General features: G+C 37.7%; 6 protein-coding genes across 6 annotated transcripts; 5 read left to right on the top strand and 1 right to left on the bottom strand.

The window, feature by feature from the left end:
* Positions 1-39: 39 nt before the first annotated feature.
* Positions 40-2,120, bottom strand: GCK72_009094 (uncharacterized protein; the record flags this gene model as incomplete). The annotated part of the gene is made up of 3 exons (XM_053727209.1): positions 40-384; positions 427-1,767; positions 1,818-2,120. The coding sequence occupies 3 exons, from the start codon at positions 2,118-2,120 to the stop codon at positions 40-42; spliced, it is 1,989 nt and encodes a 662-aa protein (XP_053586786.1).
* Positions 2,121-3,574: 1,454 nt separating this feature from the next.
* GCK72_009093 (uncharacterized protein) lies at positions 3,575-5,150 on the top strand (the record flags this gene model as incomplete). The annotated part of the gene is made up of 5 exons (XM_003091880.2): positions 3,575-3,739; positions 4,275-4,565; positions 4,649-4,765; positions 4,816-4,901; positions 4,952-5,150. 5 exons carry the CDS (start codon positions 3,575-3,577, stop codon positions 5,148-5,150), a joined length of 858 nt encoding a protein of 285 aa, XP_003091928.2.
* Positions 5,151-5,854: 704 nt separating this feature from the next.
* Positions 5,855-6,259, top strand: GCK72_009092 (uncharacterized protein; the record flags this gene model as incomplete). The annotated part of the gene is made up of 3 exons (XM_053727208.1): positions 5,855-5,907; positions 5,959-6,111; positions 6,160-6,259. The coding sequence occupies 3 exons, from the start codon at positions 5,855-5,857 to the stop codon at positions 6,257-6,259; spliced, it is 306 nt and encodes a 101-aa protein (XP_053586785.1).
* Positions 6,260-7,095: 836 nt separating this feature from the next.
* On the top strand, positions 7,096-9,133 carry GCK72_009091 (uncharacterized protein; the record flags this gene model as incomplete). Its single annotated transcript, XM_053727207.1, has 6 exons — positions 7,096-7,158; positions 7,206-7,324; positions 7,520-7,727; positions 7,809-8,198; positions 8,679-8,861; positions 9,053-9,133. The coding sequence occupies 6 exons, from the start codon at positions 7,096-7,098 to the stop codon at positions 9,131-9,133; spliced, it is 1,044 nt and encodes a 347-aa protein (XP_053586784.1).
* Positions 9,134-12,389: 3,256 nt separating this feature from the next.
* On the top strand, positions 12,390-14,811 carry GCK72_009090 (uncharacterized protein; the record flags this gene model as incomplete). Its single annotated transcript, XM_053727206.1, has 9 exons — positions 12,390-12,485; positions 12,532-12,657; positions 12,707-12,802; positions 12,888-12,965; positions 13,066-13,216; positions 13,266-13,389; positions 14,340-14,439; positions 14,488-14,670; positions 14,716-14,811. 9 exons carry the CDS (start codon positions 12,390-12,392, stop codon positions 14,809-14,811), a joined length of 1,050 nt encoding a protein of 349 aa, XP_053586783.1.
* Positions 14,812-16,633: 1,822 nt separating this feature from the next.
* Positions 16,634-17,055, top strand: GCK72_009089 (uncharacterized protein; the record flags this gene model as incomplete). Its single annotated transcript, XM_003091875.2, has 3 exons — positions 16,634-16,759; positions 16,808-16,931; positions 16,979-17,055. 3 exons carry the CDS (start codon positions 16,634-16,636, stop codon positions 17,053-17,055), a joined length of 327 nt encoding a protein of 108 aa, XP_003091923.2.
* Positions 17,056-19,384: the final 2,329 nt, after the last annotated feature.

The following is a 19,384-nucleotide window of genomic DNA, read 5'->3' as shown; positions in this document are numbered from 1 at the left end:
ATGAGAAGGGAAGAAACGAAGGAGAAGAAGAGACGAAATCTACTCGAGTGAATCATCCCCATCGATGTCATTATCGATCTCATCATCGATGTCTTCATCGATGTCTTCATCGATGTCTGACAACTCGTGCTCCTCGAATACTTCAGCGGAAATCTCATCATCGCTATAAGCGTCTTCGTCTTCCGAATCATCAATGCGGATGTTAACAAGACGGCCTTGCTCATCCGTCTCGTAGAGAAGAGAGAAGTCAGTGTCTTCCAGCATCGTCTCTTTTTCCAACATCATTGCTCTCGTTTCATCTTCGTCTTTGCGGCATTTATCAAAAAGAGCTTTTGCGTCTTTTGCTTTAAAAGAACGGAGGAAGCCAATCGTTCTACTCTCCACCTGAAAATAGAAATATGTTTCGTTGCACCTCTCATCACTAACAATCGGAACTTTGTCGTCTCTATTTCCCATATTGCGGATATTCTGCTTTGTTTGGGACCACAAAAACTCGATTGGATTCCACATGCAATGATAGGGAGGCAATCTTAGGATTTCTACTCCCCAGACTTCTTCTGCCCAGGCATCAAGTTCGTAAACTGTGAACGCCTCCTTCCCGCCGTTCTTTGCGACATATTCCTTGGACAGTTTGTACAGCTGGGGCCTCAACGTCTTTGCTGGAAACGGAACGCCATGTGCAGTAAGCCACTTTTTAAGGTCCGCTTTCAAAGTAAGGCTGGTTGGAGGCTGAAAGAGTCGACATAAGTTTTTCATATAGTATTTTGGATATACTTTTTCCCGGGTCTTATTATGGTACGGGGCGTTATCCATAATAAGAACCGGTTTCCGGCCAGTTGGAGCGGCGGCTGCAGCAAGAAGTGGAATAACGCGGTGCATGTATTCCTCACACGCCGTACTATTCATATCTCTGTGATAATCTTCATACTGCTCATCCACGTTTTGTCCCGATACTCTAAATTCTACACTTTCCGGAATTGTTCCCATTTCTGTGAGGACTGCAAGTACAATTCCTCTTTTTCCTTTTTCCTTGGGTTTCTCCGGACCAGAAACTGGGGCGCCGATATCAGCCATTTCTGCCCTCCGGTACATTGTTCCATTTTGATGCTGCCATCCACTTCGAGCACTCATCCCGTCATGCGCCCAGGTTTCATCGAAAGCTGCAAAAAACGCATTTTCTTTGTTCAACGTCTCCTTTCTTGAAAGATATTGCTTCCTTGCCGCGATGATGTTGGGACGTTCTTGGAGGACAGACATCCGACCAAGTTTCTTGAAACAAAATCCAAGGCCAGAAAGAAGAACTCTAAAATAAGAGAGACCGAATCGGTACTGAATTGAAGATTTGGCCCATTTCCAGATTCTTTCAGCAGTAACTTTTTCCTTTCTCTCCCAATAATTGTGGACTTCTTTCACGATCTTAGAACGTTCATACAAGGTTAATCTGGAGGCAATTTTTCTACTTCTTTCTCTTTTTCCCATCTCCTGAATCCTTCGTCTTCTTGCTGGAATCGGAAGACCTTTGCAGTAACGAGATACTGTAGATCGATGGAATCCAGAAAAAGAAGCAGTTGCCTGATTCACGGCGTGGAACATTGTGTAGACTGAGTCAGTTCCGAGTTTCTCGTTGATCATTTTGATCATCGTTGACAGATGAGATACAATCTCTTCACCACTATTGGCTAATATCTTATTAGTGGTGATTTTGGAAAAATCTTCCACTTTCAGTGATGCGATAGTTTTGCCGATTCTCGTGTGTACTTCTTCCATCTGACAAAAACCCAATTAAATGCTTATTCTGTTTATTCAATTCTCTCAACCTTTCTTTGGAAGTAATCATGAGCAGTGGAAACTGCTATTTCAGATGACGTTTGATTATCCACATTCGCCGTGTCACATGTTTCTACACTCTCATATTCGAAATCCGTCTGAGTCATCTTCAAACACATGAAATTATCCAGTTTGTGTGGAGTCACTTGTGTTTGCTTGTTTTGGAATTGCTTCGGGATGAATTTGAATTGCATCGGGTTGGGAACAACTGCTCCAGCAACACGAGAACCAGGTGACGGAACACTACGGAGAGAAACACGGACCAGGCGAGGAGTACTTGTAGATGAATCCATACTTCTATTTTTTACCCTGTATATTTTCCAAATGACACTTCTTAATTAAACCAGCTTGAAGCTGCATAAAACTTTAACTGGGGCGTACCCTAACATGAAGCCCAACATTTCAAAATTGGATAAAAACAATATTTATTAACAGTTTACACGCTAATATCATATTGCACAATCATTTAAATGAATTTTTCCACGAAATATTATTTTCTTCTTCCTCCACTTCCTTCTTTTTCTTTTTCTTCCTCTCTTCTTCCTCCAGTTCATTCTTTTTCTTCTAATTCCTCTCTTCTTCTCCTTCGTTTCTTCCCTTCTCATTTGTTGTGAAGATTTCTCGTTTTTTCCTCTTCCTTTCCGCCACCTCTTTCATTCTTCTTTCTTCATCACAGTTCCCTGCTTTCCATTCGTTTTCCTTCTTATTTTCTTATTTTTCCCTCTCTTCATTCTCCTTCATTTCACACTGAAGCCTTCTTTCTTCATCGTTTTTGACTCCTCTCCGAATCTGTGGTGCTGTTGGTCATCTGAAAGAATACAGGCGGAGAGAACAACAAAAGCTACTTCTGCAACTAACACGACAACAGAAATTGAACTCCAATTTATAGCTGGCGACGATGACATCGTTGACTTCTTGGCGACATGTCCGGCGGCTGTCCATTGGAAGCGATCACTCTGAAACAAAAGAATGGCGGAGAGAAAACAAAGTTCTGAAATCAAACTAACACAAAACTTGGGGATTATGGAACATGCACATGTAGAGACGTTGTTTGAGAGTCATTTGGAACCTGAAAAATAACAAAAATCATGCAATAAAGGGAAAAAGAAAAGAAACAAAGAGATACGGCGAAAATCTAACGAGTTCTGTTGAAAAAGTGACACAAACTTATAAAACACACGCAATTATTGTCAATATTGCTTTTCAGAATGATATTTCAAAGAAAATTCTTTAAAATTGACAGAAAACTGACATTTTCCATATATTTTACTCGTGAAAAATACTATAAACCGCCACTGTGCGCTTACCTTGCGAAACACCGCGCCGCAAGATTGCAAAAGTGGGCGGCGCCGAAATCTCAAGTCCGCAACGAGAAAAAATGTCGGAACTTTTTTACTCCGATAATAAAATGTAGCAAGTTTCAAGCTCTTCATTTCATTAGTTGAAAATATTTCACTACAATTTCTAATTTTTGAGATAAACTCGATTTTCCAAAGAGTTCTCACCAGAGCGCAATTGCAGTCCCCTTCCATTTTCTCCCTGTCCTTCCCATCGATCTTGTCATGTTTAGTGTTAAAAGTAGATTATTTAATGCATTCCAGTCTTGAAAATATAATATTTTTCTTGATTTCACCTTTTTTTTCTCTCTATTTTTATTGGTTTCTGTGCGAGTCTTTGCTATATTTCTAGAAATATTTTCTCTCGAAACTAAAAAAAAATGCAGAATTTTTCCAGAATTTCAGCTAGAATGGCGGCGAGACGAAACGTGGACGAAGTGATGGTTCGAGCGGCGGCTCACGCGAGAAAAGAAGAGAATTTCGATATGGGAATATTCGAATTCACTGCAATCGCCGGACATATTCTCGAAAGTTCTTGTAAACATCCGGATGGCGTGGAGCAACCGGATTGTTTGGTGGGTAGGATGAGACATCTGGATGCACGGATGGACAGGAGGACGGAAAATATGGAAATAATATTAAGAAAAAAAAATTACCGAAAATCGCTAAAACTAGCGAAATTTCAATGAATTTTCAGTAAAATCGTCCAAAAATCGTGTTTTTTTTTAATTTCGATTTTAGAAATATTTGCTTACTTTTCGTATTTTCAAGCGGAAAACCACCAGAATTAGCCAGAATTTTGCAAATAGAATCGAAAAAATGACTTTTTTCGCTTTTTACAATGAAAAGACTCATTTTCGAAAAAAATATTCAAAAACAATGCAAAAATCAATAACTTTTTTCATAAAAATTCGTTTTTCTCGTAAATATGCTATTTTCAGCGATTTTCGTCCGAAAAAAACGAGAAAAACAGGGATTTCAGGTGAATCAGTGAAACAACAGAATTTTTAAGCGAAAATTGATACATTAGACTAAAAAATACTCAAAAAATAAGACATTTAGACCAAAAATGACTAAAACCAATCTCAAAATCATCCCAGATTTTTTCAGAAATGCAAATACGAGCGTGAACTGAAACTGGAGGAGCTTCCCGAGATGGTGTTCGCCCGTAATTCTCTCACAATTCGGTTCTCAGATCATGGATTGAGAGGATACATTCAATTCAATTGTCTCGACGCACTGAAGATGGTCTGTTCTGACCGTCTTCCCGATGTGAAGGTTGGCGCGTCGACGGCGTGGCAATCGACGAGACAGGATAGGATTCTGCAGATTTCAGAGCATCAGAAACCATTCGATTGGACGTATACAACACATTATAAGGGAACTTTGGTTGGGTTGAAGGTAGGGGAAGATTCTGGAGATCAGAAGCTATTAACACAAAAATTTATCGATTTTTCCAAAAAAAAACTAGAAAATATTTCTAGGCCACGCCCACCACTGACCGCATCGATATGGAACGGCTGAAGCGACGCGACACTATCAGCTTCTCGACGAACGTCATTTTATTCGAAGACGAGCTGGCAGATCATGGAATTGCTCAGGTTTTCTGGAAATATAGATATTTTCAAAATTTTATTTCCAATTTTTCCAGTTATCCGCTCGAATTCGTGTCATGCAAGAGGGATATTTCTTCGTCCTCCTTCGTTTCTACATGCGAGTCGATAATGTGCTTTTGAGGTGGGTTCAGATGTGGAAAACGGCTAAAATTATTAAAAATGAATTTTCAGAGTATGTGACACACGGATCGTTGGAGATTTAGGAGACCGTCACATGATCCGTGAGTGGCAACTTCGTGAGGCGAAATACGAGAATCTTCGTCACGTCCACCCGGAATTGCTTCTCGACGCGGATCGCGCGTGGATGCACTTGCCGATTGTTGAGGAGCACGTTGAGAGAATTTCCATTGAACGCCCTGATGATAATTAAATTTTTGTTTCGCATTTTATTTATTTTCTGATCTCTTTCATTTGTAAATTTTCCGGTATATTTTGTAACACCGATAAGCCTGATTTTCCCGTGATAAATAGAGTGACGTGTCGAAAAGGGTGTTGACCGAAATTTTCGATGAAAACCTAAATTTTTGATGCCGAAAATTTCGAAAAAAAATCACGAAAACCGAAAAAGTTGCAAATTATTTCCGAAAAAACCGGCATGACATGACTTTCATTTCATTTCGAAAACCGAAAAAAATTTTTTTTCGGTTTTCGAAAAAAAATTTTTCGAAAACCGAAAAATTTTCGGTTTTCGGTTTTTCGAAAATCGTGTCATTCCGACGTTTCGGTTTCCGACACGTTTCGGAAAAAAGTCAACGGTTTTTCCGACACGAGGCCGTGGCCTAGTGGCCGAGAAAACTCCGCGCGTGTACTTCACGAGGAAAAGTTGTTTTTCTTTCAGAAATTAAACTCATTTTTCGCAAGTTTATTCTTTGTTTTGTGATTTTTTTTTTGATTTTTTGGTAGAATTATATGATTTTCAGAAACTCTAAACTTTGCTCTTCTATCGTGGTTGAAAATGTCAGCGAAAAACGACAATTCGATCGTCTGGGCTTTTTTCAATAAAATTAATCAAGAAAAAGACGTGGAATGCTCCAAATGCGGCAAATCTTATAAATTTTGTAATCGACGTCGGGAATGATAGCGCATATACGCTCCGCTCACTCGGAAGAACTCAACGATACGATAATGTCGGTATGTAGTGAATTGAATTTTTCAGAAAAACAATGAAACTATTTCAGCGAAAGATCATCAAGTAAACCGCCGTCGTCGTATTCTGCTGCAAATGATGCTTTCATTTTGTTAGTGAAGAATTTCTTCTCATTTTGTGATGAATTCATTTCAGAGCTATCTGCACATCCAATGTTTTTTCCGATTTGTGAAAAACAGATGAGGTTACTATAATGAAACGTTTCTTCAAAAAAAAACATATTGATTTGCAGCCTCCAAGAGAAGAAAGAAGATTCTAGTGTTAGTGAGAGTGACGATGATTCAGAAGAGGAGTGTGACTCTTCGGCGGATGTGTCGAGTCTAACGTCATAAGATTTCAATGGACAAGCCGGCAGCACTGTCCCAATTATTGATCCCACCAATCAAGAATACGGCGATTCTTAATCTTTCAAAATAGATTTACAATGTTATAATCATATTATGTTTAAAGCTCTTTGTTCCTTTCCTGTTTTCCACGTTCTTCCAAACATCATCTTGTTTTTGATTAATTCAACAATAAATAAATTCGGCGGTTTTAAAAGTTGCATTCACAACAATTTTTAAAATTTATTTTTTACTGAAAACCGACTAATTTTCAGAAAAAAATGAGAAAATTTGCGAACAATTAATGAAAAATTCACAACAAACAACTTTTCCTAGTGAAGTACACGCGCGGAGTTTTCTCGGCCACTAGGCCACGGCCTCGTGTCGGAAAAACCGTTGACTTTTTTCCGAAACGTGTCGGAAACCGAAACGTCGGAATGACACGATTTTCGAAAAACCGAAAACCGAAAAATTTTCGGTTTTCGAAAAAATTTTTTTTCGAAAACCGAAAAAATTTTTTTTTCGGTTTTCGAAATGAAATGAAAGTCATGTCATGCCGGTTTTTTCGGAAACAATTTGCAACTTTTTCGGTTTTCGTGACACGCATTGAAATATTTTTTTCCGATTTCCGGAACAAAAATTTCCGAAATCCGTGTCAACACGTCACTCTAGTGATAAATGTGATTTTTACTCGATTTTTTTTCAGAATGTAAAGGCACAATCAATTTCACGAGAGAGAACTCTCGCCACGAAAAAATTCTTACTGTAGATGTTTAAAGGCGCATAGGGTTTTGAGAGATTTTTCGTTTTCTTTTTCAACATTTTCACACGTTTTTCGACTGAAAATGAGTACATATCGGCTGAAAATTTACAAATATTATCGATTATCCGCTATGGGAGATGCTGAGGTGATCAAATTATTCAAAAAAAAACCCAGTAATTAATCATTTTTCAGACAGAAAACGTGTCAGCCTTCATTGACACCTCAAGTCGTCGTATTTCAGTGTATTGTGGGCGATCGGAGAAGGAAAGAGTTCCGATTTTATTGGATACTCAGGAATTTCCGAAAATCATGTGAGTTTTGACGGAAAAATCTGAGATTTTATGCGAGAAAGCACCAGTTTTACTAGTTTTCGCCATTTTCTTTTCTTAAATTTCTAAAATGTTCTATAAAGCAAGAAGTCAAATTGTTTGCTGCTTTAAAAATCAGAATTCAACCTGAAAATCCACCAAAAAACTATTTTTTATAAAAAATTTCATTATTTTTAGCTTCCGCGAGTCGCATGTCTACGTATTGTACAGCTTGAATACAAAAGATGGATTCCGTTTGACTCTCGATCAAGATGGAAGTGAGAAATTCAAGGAAGTCATAACTTCGACCAGAAAACTGATAGCGACGGATCGGAGAGCGTCATCTCCAGAAGTCGTTTTCGAAAGAGCTGGAATTCCACGTGACAAAGGAAACGAGAAGCGGAAGGTGAGATTTTCACCGATTTTAGCGGGTTTTTTTCATTTTTTCAAAGAACAAAAGCCATTTTTCTATTATCTTTCATTCCAGAACCCATCGTGTCATTCTCAAGGAGCGCCGCCACGTGAAGTCAGCATTGCTTCATCAGACCGAAAATATCACTCACAAGCGCCTCGTGTCCGTCAAGAATCCACTCCACAAGTTCCGATTCCGAATTGTCGACGTGATTCGACGGCCGTTTTTCCGAGAAATCCGTCGTCGAGTCCTCAGATGTTTTTGTGTTCTCCCAGTTACTCGTCTCCAATTGATCACAGTCAGCCACGTGGCGTTTCTTTTGATCTGAATTCTGTCTCTACCGCTTATAATCCGAATCCACACTCGATAAATTCGTTTGAACATTCGGTAATTCGACCGACAGAACACGAATACGGAGAGTCGGTGCCGGTGAAGAAGAGTAAGCGAGGAAGCGGACACGAGAAGGTAAGCTCCGCTCCGTGTATGAAATATCGATTAGTTTCGAAATAAGACTTTATTAGCTCGGCACAGTTCTTACAACTGCGCTCCACCAAAATGCCCTTGAAAAGTGTCTCTTTTTCTCTGGATCTCTCAATTTCGCACACAATTTTCTTCTGTTTCGGTAGAGCGTAGTTGTAAGAAGCGTGCCGTGATAATACAACAGACGTGCAAAATCTCGGCCTGGACCTGGCAGATGAAAAATTTGCCGGCCCGGATTCAAAAAATGTGCACATTTTTTCACAGAATTTTTCGAACATTTTTGAAATTTTTAAGTGTCAAAATAGTTAAAAATTTTATAAATATTTAGGTACGCTTCAGTTTTTATCGATATTTAAAAAAGACGAATATTCGACTTTTCTGCGAAAAATTCAAATTTTAAACATTTTTGTACTGAAACACCATCGTTTTTTCAAGCCCCGCCCCGTTCAATTATCTATTTTTCAGAAAAAAACCGCCGACGCCTATGTCCAGACTGACGATCTACTTGATATCCTTATTGAAGATGAGGAATTCACACAGAAGGCGTTGCAGAGTCTAATGAATAATCCACAGTTCAAAAGTCTCGTCGAAGCGACACAAAAACGATTGGAGAAGATGGATGTGGTGGAAATGAAGAGATTGCATTGGGTAAGGAGGTGGACATCTGGACAAATGAGTACATGGACGCACAGACAGACAAAGAAGGAGAATACGAACCACTCATTTTGGTGCAAAAACTGCAAATTCGATCAACAAAAAACATTTTTCAGTGTAATTTCGAAGATAAATTTCCATTATCAGAACAAGCTCCGCCCCTTTTCAAATTGTTTTTTTTTCAGAAAACCGATCCCCAACGACATAGCCAAGGAATGCCGCCGCCTGTCATCAGTATTCAGACTTCGGAAATGGAGAAAAAATAAATATTTTTATTTTCTCGTGTTTGTGTTATTCACTCTTTTTTAGCCCCTCAATTCTAGAATTTTCTGTTTTTTCTTCAAATTTTCCCTTCATAACGATCATGTACTATTTCAGAACCTCTCATGTATCATTTTTGTCTGAAATTATGGAAAATTTCGAGCGTTTCTCTTATATCAATGCACCCTGATCATGTTCTATTAATTTTTTGTTTTTGTTATTTGTTGCTGAAAATTTATGGTTTATTTTTTGAACGTTTTTACTATTCTTCTAGGCTTCGAAAATCATTTTACAATTTCAGTGGCGAAAATTTGCAGAAACCATGCCAGTATTGCGGAGCACAACATCCCAACGACTCAGATTATCCCATTTATCCCCTCCATTATATCTTCATTTGCCCTCCACCAAGCACACTTGCATGTTTTTTTTTCATGTCACGACATGGAAAAGATCCCACTCAAATTTCATCGTTTCTCGTTTTTTTTGCTTGCCGTTGTCTTTTGTCTCATTTTCTTCTTCTTCTTCTGCCATTTGCCTCCTCTGCCTTCTTCTGATTGTGCAACACTCTTCCATCACACCTGTCGTTGTCTTCCTTCTTTTTTGTCGTCGAGAAGTTTACAATGAGATCTCTCTCGCATTGCAGCATGCACTCATCTCCTCCCTCGCTTTTTCTCTTTGTCTCTTCTCAAGGGAAAGACAAAAAAAATTGGTGGAAGAGGGGAGGGGAGTGAGTCCATGAGTTTTTGATTTGACTCGCTTTTTTCGAGTCGTTTCGACCCGGAAACGGGTTTCGTCATTTCTGTTTCTTCAACTCCTGATCTAGTTGTTTTATAACTGTAAGAATACTAAAAATCTATTAGTTTTCGTTAAAATTGATAGAAATGTGAAATTTTGAAACCGGGAGGAAATTTGAAAATTCATTACCTTTGAGAACTTTTCACGGTGCCAATAGTAGTCACAGGGTCTCGGGATGAGTAGTGAAATCGAACGCACCCCACTAGACATTGGCGGCAAATTCAATTTTTTTTCAATTCGGCATTAAGCATTACGGGTTGATACGCAGCTTGATGTACCACTTTTTGAGCCGATTTATTGTCCGTTTTCCCGCATTTTCGCTCAGTTTTTCGCCGTCGCGCGCGCGTCTTTTCGAGGTCAACTATATTTTTTAAAAATTTTGAATTTCGCGCTAAAATTTTAGCTGATTTCAGCGGAGCGCGTTTATTTTCAGTACTCATCCCGAGACCCTGTGAGAAGTCAACTCTCTTTAACGGTCAGGGCGGCCGTGTAGTCCTCTCGGACAAGATTTTTGCTTAATTCTTCGTTTGCTAATTGTATCCAAAATTTATATCGAAAAAACAGAGAAAAACTACGAAAGTTTTTTGGAAAAGTGAAAAAACGAGAAATTCACCAGAATTCTTGTCCGAGAGGACTACACGGCAATGGAAAATCTCTTCCACGAAGCTTCCTTTTGAGTCAGGAGAACGGGAATCGTGTCGTTTAGAGCGATTTCGAACCTTTGTGGAAAATTTTTGTCATTTGGCCGTGTAGTCCTCTCGGACAAGATTTCTGGTGAATTTCTCGTTTTCTCACTTTCCCAAAAATGTTCGTAGTTTTTCCCTATTTTTTCGATATAAATGTTGGAAATAATTGGCAAACTAAGAGACAAAAATCTTGTCCGAGAGGACTACACGGACGCGCTGAAAAACTCTTCCACCTAGGCTCATTTAAATGTCATTTTGAGCCAGGAGAGTGGAGTTTTCAGCGATTTTTAGCATATCCGTTAATAATAATAGTTTCTTAGAATATTTGAAATCATCGGAATCTGCACCCCACTCCAGAGTTGTACGAAATGAGATCCGGAACCGGAATGTCAAAAAAAACCCCGGAATTCCGGAATCCGGATTCCGGACAACTATGCCCCACTCCCTTAAGTGGATTCCAAGACCCACGATTGATTTCTTCCATTCGAAATAGCTGTGAGAGCCCAACGTTCCTCTGATAAGAGTGAGAATTTCGAAACGAACAAATAAAATTTTAACGAGATCACAAAAGAGAAATGCTTTTGATCTTCACACTTTTCCACTGAGGGGGACCACTCATTTTATAGATTTTCAAAACTAGTCGTTATACGTGTGCAGAATATATTTTAAATGGAAAAAAAAACTGAAGCGTTCGATTAGAGGCGTGAGTTTCTAGGCCATCGACAGTTAGAGATTCTGGTGGCCTAGAATTCCACTCATTATTTCCTAGGCCCCCTTATTTCCGGTCTTCCTCCTCCCCTCAAAAAACTATTATTTTTCACTAAACTCCAACAACACATGTTTCTTCTTCTAGCTCTTCCCACAAAAATTGAGAAAACATCTGGCTCCGATTATTCCTGCCGTCTATTTTTTATTATGAAATCTTCTTTTTCCACGAGTTTATAGATTATTGGAAGAACGGAAGTGACAAATGACATCTCCCGCCAATGCTCTAATTGTTCTCTCTTTTTCCGCCGTTTCATTTTGTTCAAGTTTTGAAAATTTTGTTGTAAAACTATTAGCTCGGTACATTTCTTGTCTCTTTTCTCTGCGTCTCTCAATTTCAAACACAATTTTCCTCGGTTTCGGTAGAGCGCCAATGTAAAAGTTGTGACGTGGTAATATGAGAGCAAACCAGACGACTGGCCTAACTTTTCATCTACTGTATTTTTCTAGGCCACGACCGTAATGCGTGTTTTTCCATAGTTGTCAAGGCCCGGCTTCAAAAAATGACCTTTTGTTTTCCTAATTTTTTTTCGAAATTTTTTGAATTTTTTATCGAAAAAGTGACCATTTTTGAATATTTTTCAGATTTTCTTCTAATTCTGGATCATAGTCGAAAAGTTGACTTTTTCGCGAAAAAAATCAAAAAAATTCGAAAAAATCCGAAAAAAATTTCACAATTTGACTTTCGCGTCAATTTGCCCGTGCCTTGACAACTATGTGTTTTTCGTATTTTCATATTAGCGAAGGACATTGTTAGTACCTACGCTCCACCGAAATCTCCTTCAAAAAGTTTTTTTTCTGCGTCTCTAGATTTCTTATGGTATTTTTCCGTTTCCGTAGAGCGCGGTTGTATTAGCACGGCACAGTTCTTACAACTGCGCTCTACCGCAACGATAAAAAATAGTATGTGAAATTGAGAGACGCAGAGAAAAGGGACATTTCTCAAGGGAATTTCAGTGGAGCGCAGTTGTACCAACTAATAGAAACTAATAATTGAGCTAAAAAAACTAAAAAAATGTATTCCAGAAGTTTCAAAAGTCTGTCAAAAATCAAAAAAGAGAAAGGCGATGGTCAGGAAGAGAGGATCATGAAGAAACATACACATCATAAGGTTGTTATCAATAGAGCGCACTTTCATCATTCATTCAAATTTCCAGGCTTACGGAGATTCAACAGGAAAAGAGCCTCTAATAGACCTTCAATCGATTCGGAAATGGTTGAATTCGTTCGGAAATCAAGGGCATTCGTCGGAAGCCGTACTGAATGTATTATTCACGTTAGGGGTGAGAGCAAGTGTGCTCTGTTGTACAAATTATCAAAAAACTAGTTTAGGTGATACTGTTTGTGATCTACCAGGTGGCTTCCTTGCTACATCGGATGAATAAACGAGTGGAGAAGCAGTTGGAGAGTAGGACGAAGCAGAGAAAAGTAAGCAATTTTTTTTTTGAAAAGTTGTCATTAGAGCGCGTTTGCAGACTCAATATTTTCCTAAATTAATATTGATTGATTTCAGGTAGAAGTCGCTGATAAGCAGACTGGTGATGAGATGGTATTCACGGATCTTCACGAAAATGTTATCAGAGAGAGAATGGTAAGCATTTGCGCTCTACCGGAATGTTTTTTTTCAAATTTTGCCGGGTTACTGTAAATTTCGTGATGGGACCCAAATATTTATCAAATTTCAATTTCAGATTCCCTACCGTATGCCTGTAATCAATGATGATCTCACACTCCGCAACTCTCAAATATTTTACGAAGAGATGAAAATGCGGAGAAGTTGTCGACAATTCAGTTCTAGAGATGTCCCACTGAAAGTTATTCAGAATTTATTGAAGACGGCTGGTCAGTTTTTTTTTGGGAGAGAGGGTTACTGTATCTATGGTATTTTCAGGTACCTCCCCAAGTGTCGGTAACCTACAACCATGGACATTTTGTGTGGTCTCGAGTGATTCGATAAAAACAATGATAAGGAAGATTCTGGAAGCTGATGAGAGAGATAATTATGTTTCGAGAAAGTGAGTTTTTTCTCAGTTTTTCTGGAGTACTACAAACTGTATTTTTCTTGCTAATTTTAAGTTAGATATTGAAAAATGTGAATTTTTTGTTCACACTGTCAACAATTTTGCAGATGCAAGTTCTCATTGAAAAAGTAAATTTGCATTTCCTGCTTTCAAAACTAGATTTAGCAAGCCATACATATAACTTTTTATATTTTAATGAGTTATAGAGAACAAAGGTAGAGCTTCATTTTTGTACTTGACGACTTTTTTGTACGGACACTCTCTAGCAAGTTACGCATCGACAAAGTAATTTCTCTCTCAAACGGACCAATTTCAGTTCTGACTTAAAATGATCATAACTCTTTAGGGAGCGTCCATACAAAAAAGTTGTCAACTACAAAAATAAAGCTCTACCTTTGTTCTGTGTGAATAAAAATACCTGTCTAAATAAAAATACATAAAAAACCTACTGGATGTGACAATCAGAATTACCATTACACACTTTCAAATTTGGGCGATTTCACCTGAAATCGGCAAAAGTCCGTATCTTTTTTGACCGGTACTGTACCTACTTATTCATATACAATCAGTTCAAATTTATCGGAACGGTTCCGCAGTTGAATAATTATATTTCCTGTAGTAAGAAACTAAAAAATCTTGTTTTTTCAACATCAGAACCATACTGAAAAAAAAATGAGTGCGTTTTCAAATCACCCGGTGCTGTGTCAACTTGGTTACTTGCTTGAAGCACACCGTCCACTAAAATTATGATTTAATCAAAGTTCAACATTTTTGTCTGTTTGATTCTATTTTAGTACTTCTAATCAGCTCGATATGTGCTTTTGAAGTTTGAAGCCAATGAAACTCGCTACCGGAAATTTAAAGAAGATACGAAACTATTTGTGAACTATCTAGCTATTCACCACAATCTCAATTCCTGATAACCAAATTTGAAAATTTTGCAGAAAAGGAGCATCCTGGGTAGTCGATGTATCCCAACTACAAGACACATGGCGACGACCTTATATCACAGATGCTCCATATCTATTAATCGTCTGTCATGAGGTAAATGAGCTCCATTACAAATCTGGTAAGTTTCCCGTTCAATTTTAGATATTCCGTGACGTAAAAGACAAACCGGAGCGGGTATTCCACTATAATCAAATCAGCACTTCAATAGCAGTGGGCATCCTTTTGGCGGCAATTCAAAATGTTGGGTTGAGTACTGTAGTGACGTCACCACTCAACGCAGGACCCGATATTTCGAGGATATTGAGGAGGCCGGAGAATGAGAGTGTAGGTCAAACTTTGTTCGATGGAGCAAATTTACTTTTACTTCAGATTTTGCTCCTGCTGCCACTCGGCTATGCATCAGAAGACGTTCTTGTACCAGATCTCAAAAGAAAACCGGTAGAACATATCACAAAACTTTATTGAGCGATTTTTTACTCTTCAATTTCTTATATTTCCAAAAAATCTTCCATTGTGGTCTTTCACTTTTCATATCAACTCTTTCATACTGCCCTGAAAATGAAGATGCATTTCTTTTAAATTTAAATTATTATTGACGGTATTCAGTTCCTCCTTGATTCGGGTCCCGCCACGAAAACTACAGTACCCATTTAAAGGCGCACACCGTAGTTTCGTGTCGAGACCCAAAGTGTTCCTGACCATGGCTTGTTTATACTTTTCTGAAAGCTCTTAACTCACTGATCCCGAATATGTCTAGAAAAATTTATCTCTTCCCGGCCTATACCCTTTTTTATTCAAAAAAAGGAATCTATACGATTGTGACCATTGAGCAGGGAAAAGGGATGACGAGGAGGATGGGCGGTACAAAGTAATGTGTTCTAAATGTCACTGAGAAGGGCATTTTCGTATTCGGCAGTGTCGACAACCCACTCATTCATTACTCTTTTCATTCGTTCACGCTGATTGCAGTGGTTTGAAAACGATGGAGCTCTTTTTGGTGAGTTTTTTGCAATCTTTTGATCTACGCTATTCAATGGGGTCAAAATCCCTGCTTTCGTAATAACTTGGTTTCGTCGCGTGCGCTTAAAACAATTTTTTCAGAAAGTGATATTTGGATTAAATAGAGCAAAAAAGATTGGGCGAAATCGATTTTTTGGGTTGTAAATGCCAGAAATTTCAACATTTCCTAGTTTTTAATTCAATTTTCTGCCATTTTCTAACAAAACTTTTCAGATTTTCTTATTGAAGTTAGAGCTTCTCGTGGAAAACTACGATCGGCTAAAATATCTGCCGATTTCTTTTTAATGACAGATATGTAATTAGATAGTGTCACACAGGGTCTGGGAGTAAGTACTAAAATTAATCGAGCTCCGCTGAAATCAGCAAAAATTGAGCACAAAATTAAAAAAATTCAATTTCTGATTTTCTCAAAAAGACGCGCGTAAAATTTACCAAAAAAGCTTGAAAAATGTCATAAATCGGCTCAAAAAGTGGTCGATTAAGGTGCGTATCAAAATGGCACAACGAAACAGCGAATTGAAAAATTTAAAATTTGAATTTCCCTCCAAGTCTAGTAAAGCGAGTTTACTCCTCACCTCCACAAAAATTACAAAAACAGACACAGATCGGTTTAGCACATTGCTTACTGGTGAATCATAGTTCGCTCTAATGAACAGTAGATTTTTTGAAAAACCAACACATGACAATAGTAATTTCCCCATTATTTGACACTAAATTTCCAATTTCATTGCTAGGGTTCACTGGTCAGACCCCTGTAAGCATACTTGCAAATTTTCGGGTCAATCCGGCAACGCTTCGAAAAAGGCACCTAATTTTTTACCAATTTTTTGAATTTTTTAAATAAATTTTACATTTAAAAATTCAATTTTTTGATGTCTGACTATCTTTTGATTGAATTCTGTGGTGTAGGCGAAAAGTTCAACATTTTCGGAAAAAATTGAAGTTTTGATCAAAATTTAGTTTTAAAAACATTTGAATTTTCAACCCCGGGCCAATAGAAGCTCCGATTTCGGCCCGGTCCGTGAAAAATTTGGTTTTAACTAAAAATGAAGCCAAGTACCCTTCATAAACTTCAAAACACAAGTTTATAAAAGGTTATCACTCAGTTACCTGAAAATTGAAAGTTGGTAAGGTTCCAGCACATACCGTAATCCTAATGATCGCGATCTGGGTAGAGAAAAATCTAGCTTTCTTGTATCTGCTCTGTCTGTCCGTTTCTCAATTAATACATGACATATTCCAGCTGATCCTCCTCCCACTTCTCCAAATGGTTGATCTCATCTACTGCCCATTACTCATCCTTACCTTTGCCTCCATCTGCACCATGTCTCTCATTCTTCACCGCTCTCGATACACCGACAAAGTTCTTGAGAACTCTCTCCACAATGCAAGAGTAAGATTGAATCATTTATCTTCCTACTATTCTCTCCGTGATTTTCAGTCCGTGATCTGTATTCTCCTGGGTTTATCCATTGCTCTCATGATCGACGCATTCATCGCTTCCCATCCGATCATCCTCACCTCCTACTCAATTTCCACTATCGTTTCCGTGTTCTTCTTGAAATGTAAGTACTAAATAGTGTCCGGATGTATTATCACTATTTTCTTTCAGGGATTAACTACACCTTGAGAAAATTGGAGAACAGGGCTGAGAACCATGAAGAGGCTGCTGTTGACAACTTGGCCTAATTAATTTAATTTACGAATTTTCTCACTAAACACTGTAAGAATAGTTTTGCTAGGTCTCGCCACGAAAACCACAAGATAGCAGTAGTTTCTCAGTAAACCTAACTTCGGAATTGTTTAAAACGATTTTCAGTCGAATTATTTCACAGATTTGTATAAATTTTTGAAAGCCATTACATATTTGTAATTTTCTAAATGTGAGAGTAATTATTATGTCCTTATATCCCAAAAATATAAGTTATGGTAGGTTTTGTGACCAGCTAGTATTCGAGAAGTTCCAAAATGTCAGTTTCAGCAAAAATGTTTCTAAAAATTCTTGACTCTTCTAGACTCACCTTCCTTTTTCAAAGCTATAAAAATACTATGACTGTTGTACTTATTCCAATAAACCCATTTTCATTGTGTCCATTTTTTATCATTGCTATCTATTGTGGGGTTATTCATGAAATATAAAAGTGTATTTTATTACATTTTTTCCTTATTCACGAACAGTAATTAGCGTTGGTCTAATATAATTTTTCCCCTTGTTTGAATTTTTTGACATGTTTGTGTAGAAAAATGGGATAATTACTGTAAAAAAGGGGGAGAAATATCGAAAAATGAGGAAGCACTATTAAAATACACTTTTACATGTCAGGAATAACCTCATTACACATTCAAAACACACTTAAGTTATTTCGAATAATCAAAAATTCTTCTTTTAATAATATTTCTTTACCAGCCAATCCATGTTCTGAACACTGAAACCAAATAAATAAATCAGTTTCCTCTTCCCCTATTTCTGTCTCTTTTTCAATTTTCATGTAGTGATTAGGGCCAAGGTTGACATTGAGAAGGAAGTGATTTTATTCCAACGTTCAGAAGATCAGATTGTCCTGATCACCTGTTCTTTCAACTGATTTCTGGTGTTTGTTTGAGTTGTCATTGGGGGAGATTCAGTGTTGATTTGATTGGAACCAAGATTCTCGGATTCAGCATGTTGAGAGCTTTCAGGGAAGTGTAAGGGTCCCACCACGAAGACTACAGTAGTCCTAGTTCGAAGGCGGATACCGTTTTGCAGCATTTTTTACCCCGTCACAAAACTACGCCATGCGCCTTTAAACAAAGAGTACTGTAATTTTCGTGGTGGGACCCAAACCAGGTAATGATTATGGTTTTCTGAAAGCTCTCTACAGGCTGCTAAGTCCACTTTGAACATTTACACTATGGCTATCTGAGAATTCATATCTTCCATTAACATCACAAATTCCACTTTCAAAAATCAGCCGAAGCGATCAAATCACCAAAACAAAACGCAGTGAACAACAACATCAAAACTACAAGAACATCATCAGAAAAACCAGTTTTGAAATAAGGAAAATTGTGTTTCACGAATAAGTCTTCTGATGATAACATAGACTTCGCCACGTCATCAGATTCAGAAGACAGTTTAGATCAGTGACCTAGAAGAGGGAGAGACGCAGACAGAGAAAGAGAAGGTAAATGAAAAGAATGTTGTTGTGTTTGTTTGTTTATCTTTGATTCGATTTTCGACTTTAATTTTCTGTTTAGTTAATTGGCGAAGAATCAAATTGGAGGAACGGAACATACATTTTTGAGGTTTATGATTGGAACAGAATTGGTAAAAAATAGAATTTTGGGAGATGCTAAATTTCAGAATATTTGATAAGTCTGTAAATTATTTTGTTTGAGTTCTTTTCAATGGTCAATAGTTCAAAATGAGCAGAACTCCGTTTTTTCCCGAAAATAATAGTAGCAAAGTCGTCCATTTCGTGGTGAGACCATTTTAGATCCTTTCTTTTTTGTCTTAAACAGTCATATATATAAGCAGGAACAAACATTAATCGGGTTATTCAGGTCATGTAAAAATATATACTAATACATAGTTCACCCTAATCACGAGCGGAGAATTTTTTGTTTTACATAATTATTCTACAGTTGTCCTCTTTTTTACAGTTCGTTTTTTGAAAAGGAATGTCAAAAAATGCAGAAAAAGTGGAAAAACGCTGTTAGACCAACTGATATCTGTAGAAAAATAGACTCTCGACGCTTGTGAATAAGGGAAAAATGTATTAAAATACAAAGTTCCGGCATTTTTCGGATAGTTAACCTTTTTCAAAAGTTAAATAATATTATAGATTCGCATCACTTTTTTTTCAGAAAATTACAATCATGGCATCGTTTGGACCAAACCACAAAAACTACAGTAATTCCCAATTTAAAGGCGCATACTGCCACATTGTGGTGTGATGACAAGGCTATAATTGTTTGAAAGGCCTCGGCTCACTGATTTCAGAAATATGAGTTTCACGTTTTTTGCCACGGAGCTAGA

This window comes from Caenorhabditis remanei, chromosome III, assembly GCF_010183535.1.
Source record: "Caenorhabditis remanei strain PX506 chromosome III, whole genome shotgun sequence".
In the NCBI taxonomy this organism is placed as follows: Eukaryota; Metazoa; Nematoda; class Chromadorea; order Rhabditida; family Rhabditidae; genus Caenorhabditis; species Caenorhabditis remanei.
This window is presented reverse-complemented; position numbering and strand designations above follow the sequence as displayed.